General features: G+C 40.0%; 1 protein-coding gene across 1 annotated transcript; it reads left to right on the top strand.

The window, feature by feature from the left end:
• The first annotated feature begins 307 nt into the window (after window positions 1-307).
• On the top strand, window positions 308-3799 carry LOC113730381 (uncharacterized). Its single transcript, XM_027255028.2, has 3 exons — window positions 308-513; window positions 750-2304; window positions 2916-3799. Exons 2-3 carry the CDS (start codon window positions 881-883, stop codon window positions 3163-3165), a joined length of 1674 nt encoding a protein of 557 aa, XP_027110829.1. The 5' UTR covers window positions 308-513; window positions 750-880; the 3' UTR covers window positions 3166-3799.
• The last annotated feature ends 104 nt before the right edge of the window (window positions 3800-3903 follow it).

Genomic DNA, 3903 nt, shown 5'->3' with positions numbered 1-3903 from the left:
GTATGCACACATAGAATGAATCCAAAAGCCATTCCTCTTCATACGTATTGGTACACTACTGTACAGAATTGCACACAGTATAGGATCTATAGATTCAGATCCGAATACATTCTCATTCAGGGCACTCTTGGATTCATCGTAAGTGCCACTACCAGTATTTCGAAATATTTATTATTCACCGCCTGGAGTTGGAGGACAAGTTGAGATTTTTTTATCGAACCCCAAAAAGCTATTTCCCTTTTCTTCCATTTTTAAGCAATTGTAATAATATATATATATATATACACACATAGATACACACACACACACACACACAAATAGTCTAGTGGTAGTGGTAGTAGTATATAAATAAGAGCTCAAATCGCCTAGTCCTGATGATAAGTGAAGGTACGGCGCTCGTACTTCGCTTTTTCTGACACTTCTCCCCCCAACTCCACTTGATCGGCGTATTCATCTTCACCGACCTCCTCCTGAACCCCGGCCTCCCCTGCGTTTATGCCTTGCACTTGCAACGTAAGTATTTGCTTCTGTACTTCTAATAATTATTTAAGGTCTTCATTTCTTCATAAGTTTTCGTGCCAACGACTTGTTTCTTGGATCGCTGTACTGTGATCCGATTTTAATGCGAGATTCCAAGTGGGTCTAATGATTTAGAAGCAAGTTTTTTTTTTTTCCGTTTTTAGGTTTCAAATTAATTTAATCTCCTTGCTCTCCGGTTTTTAATTTTTATCTCTCTCTTGTTTTTGCAGGTTTTACTAATTTAAGAAGAACACTCAATTGAATCTGGAATCGGAATCAGAATTTATACAACTCCTCTAGGTTTAGTCGTCTCCAGGTTTAGTTTCTGGGGCCTGAAGATCTTTAGGAGGAGAAAAGTATAATGGGAGTTAAAGTAGCACCAACGTGTTTTCATTGGTCACAGCCTTCGTTTCCTCACTCTCCATCTTCTTCACAGGCGTTGGCTTCTGCAATTTCTTCTCCTTTATCAAAACGGCGAAGTTTCAGCATGTGCCGATACGTAGGACGATCAAATTTTCTTGGAAACTCCTGCTCCAATCTCTATAGGACGGGATCTTGGGAGCAAGAACAAAAATCTAAACCACGTTTTATTAGAAGGGTTTGCGGTGCCACTCTCGATTCCTTTTCAGACGAGGAATTTTCCAAAAGAATTCAGGAGTTGGCGTTGAGATTCCAATTATCTGATGATGAACAAGCTGAAGAGGCTGAAAATCGCCCTGAAAGCAGCACCCGGGAAAGTTATGATAGTAGAAATGGTGACGCTGTACTTTTAGAAGATCAATCCTTTCATCCTCTGGAGCCCCCCCTTTGGCCTGAAAGAGAGGAGATAATTCCTGCTAGTATAGAGCGGAAGGCCAATAGTGTAGAGCTCCCTCTTTCGCTTAGGATTATAAAGAGGAAAAAACAATGGGAAGAGGGGTTTAGAGAAGTTGGTGAATCCGCCTATTGTTCTGTGAAGAAGGCCTTTTCATCGATGGTGTTTATAATTCGAGAACTTCAGAGTTATACTTTACAGATGAGGGAATTGCTCTTTTACGAGGATTTACAAGGGATTTTGGTGAGAGTTCAGAAGGAAATGCATGCCTCTTTTGTGTGGTTGTTTCAGCAAGTGTTTTCGCATACACCAACTTTAATGGTGTATGTGATGATTTTGCTTGCGAATTATAGTGTTCATTCAATGGCTAACAATACTGCCTTAGCTGCCAGCCCCCATCCCCAGGTCTGTGCTGCTTCCGCCGAATCTGTTTCTGAAGTTGGAGATCAAAGCCATGAAAAGAGTAAGTTTGATTCTTCGTTTATTAAGTCATTTTCGGTGTCTTCTTCGAGTGGAAAGACTACTTCAATTGGTGGAAGTAATGGCGGTGGTGGAAAACATAGGCCTGCTGCTAGTGGTACAGATGGGGATGGAAGGTTTGATAGGATGTCGTCTGATTATCATAGGACAATTGTTCCTGATGGGGTGTCATCTGTTGGCAACCCTTCAAGGACTAGTGAAGAAGTTTCAGTTTCTGGACAGGTGACTGGAGAAGAAGAGATGAGATTGTGGAATTCTATGGTGGAAGAAGCTTCCAAAATGCAGTCTGCATCTAGAGATGAAGCTTTGGATCATGAGACAATGCAGAGATTTGTTTCCCCGGTCAATGCAAAGATTGAATCAGACGACTATGCAGATTACTTCAGAACAGAGTTGCTATATCAGACGGGACTGGCACAAGAGCCCAACAATTCTCTTTTGCTAGCCAACTATGCTCAATTTCTTTACTTGGTCATTCGAGATTATGACAGGTAAAGATTTTCTTCCTTCAATATCCTATTCATTACCAGTTTTCTTAGCTGTTGATTTCAGTTTCTCTATTTAGAGCATACTTAACGAATCCTTTGGAATTGGCAAATGTTTTCAATCACGTAATTCCTTGAACAAGTGAAACCAAAATCAAAGAGTAAGAGAGATATTATTTTTGTCTATTACTTGTGGGTTCTAATGTCAGACTGCTGTGCAGTGCACAAGATGCTTGACTTTTAGAGAGGGTGTCGTTTTGCCTATATTTTTGTCTGGGTAGTTTCTTGATAGAGAAGTGTGTGGTGACCTTGGAGTCCACCCTTCTCTTAGCGAGAACAATATCTTGGAATAAAGTCATTGAGCATCGTGTTACACGCACTGCTAAAGGGAAACAATCAATGTAGAAGGTCTTCTAGTTGTAGCTTTGTTCTTCTGCTTTTATATTGCTGAGGTGGCTAAGGAAAAGTCTTCTTCTTTATGTAGGCCCTGAATTAACATAGACTTCAAATTTTACATCATTTCTGGTGTTCTATCTTATTGCAAATTATATCATGCAAACAAGCGCAAATTTAGTGGACTGATGCATTCGTTCATCACTCCTTTCTTGGGACAACAGGGCAGAGGAATTTTTTAAGAGGGCAGCAAAAGTAGAGCCCAAGGATGCAGAGGCACTGAATAAATATGCAAGCTTCCTTTGGCAAGTGAGGAAAGACCTCTGGGCTGCCGAAGAGACCTATCTAGAAGCCATATCTGCAGACCCCAGCAACTCATATTATGCAGCTAACTATGCCCATTTCCTCTGGAGTACTGGTGGGGAGGATACTTGTTTTCCCCTTAGTTCTCCTGATACTGAGAATGATGCATAATTCACTTGTGGGATAAAAGAAAAGGAAAAATGAGAAAACACGAGACGTAGAGGAGATGATGCTTCCTACGTCATATTTTTTTGTCGATTAGCATACCTGAAATTTATTTTTTTTAATAATAAAACTAGCCAAGGGGAAAAGAGAGGGAAACTTTCCTTCTGGATATTTCTTGTTTTCTTTGAGCATATCCTGACTTTTCTGTTGCTTCTTTCTTTAGATATTTTTCAGTTCAATTTGGGGTGGAGGAATTGTTGGGATGGGTGCTAAACTGGACTAGATTGTTTGCCTCATGTCCTGTTAGGCTATTTGCTTCTTGCTCGTCAGCTTTCGTCTTTAAAGATACCCCCGCACCGAAGACTTGGAAATTCGGTGATTTATTTTTGTTCTGCACTGTTGCACAGAGTAGTTATGTTTTTCTTCTTCTTCTTCTTCTTCTTCTTCTTCTTCTTTTTGGGGTAGAATGTCAATCAACGTTTGCATTTTGTGACACAACCACATGGCCAATTGTAATTAAACTTTTGTCACTATATAAGTGCCATTTTTTGAAATGATCCTATGCGATCATGGACGCTTAATTGTAATGTTGTGAAAAGGAGAGAAAGGTGTCTATGCTTCTCATCCAGTGTTAGGTTTATCAGCAGTATCCTTGTGTTTTTTTCTTCTTGTTTCGTGTGTGCCTGGAGTCAAATTGCTTTATCTGTCCAATCTTTCATCATCTGTTTGTATGATTGGAGCTTA

Source organism: Coffea arabica, chromosome 1c (genome assembly GCF_036785885.1).
Source record: "Coffea arabica cultivar ET-39 chromosome 1c, Coffea Arabica ET-39 HiFi, whole genome shotgun sequence".
In the NCBI taxonomy this organism is placed as follows: Eukaryota; Viridiplantae; Streptophyta; class Magnoliopsida; order Gentianales; family Rubiaceae; genus Coffea; species Coffea arabica.
This window is presented reverse-complemented; position numbering and strand designations above follow the sequence as displayed.

Excerpts from the sequence above, each read along its gene's own strand:
- LOC113730381 (XM_027255028.2), top strand. The coding sequence starts at position 881 with ATGGGAGTTAAAGTAGCACCAACGTGTTTTCATTGGTCACAGCCTTCG. Across the intron at positions 2,305-2,915 it reads GTCATTCGAGATTATGACAG|GGCAGAGGAATTTTTTAAGA; the intron begins GTAAAGATTTTC and ends TTGGGACAACAG.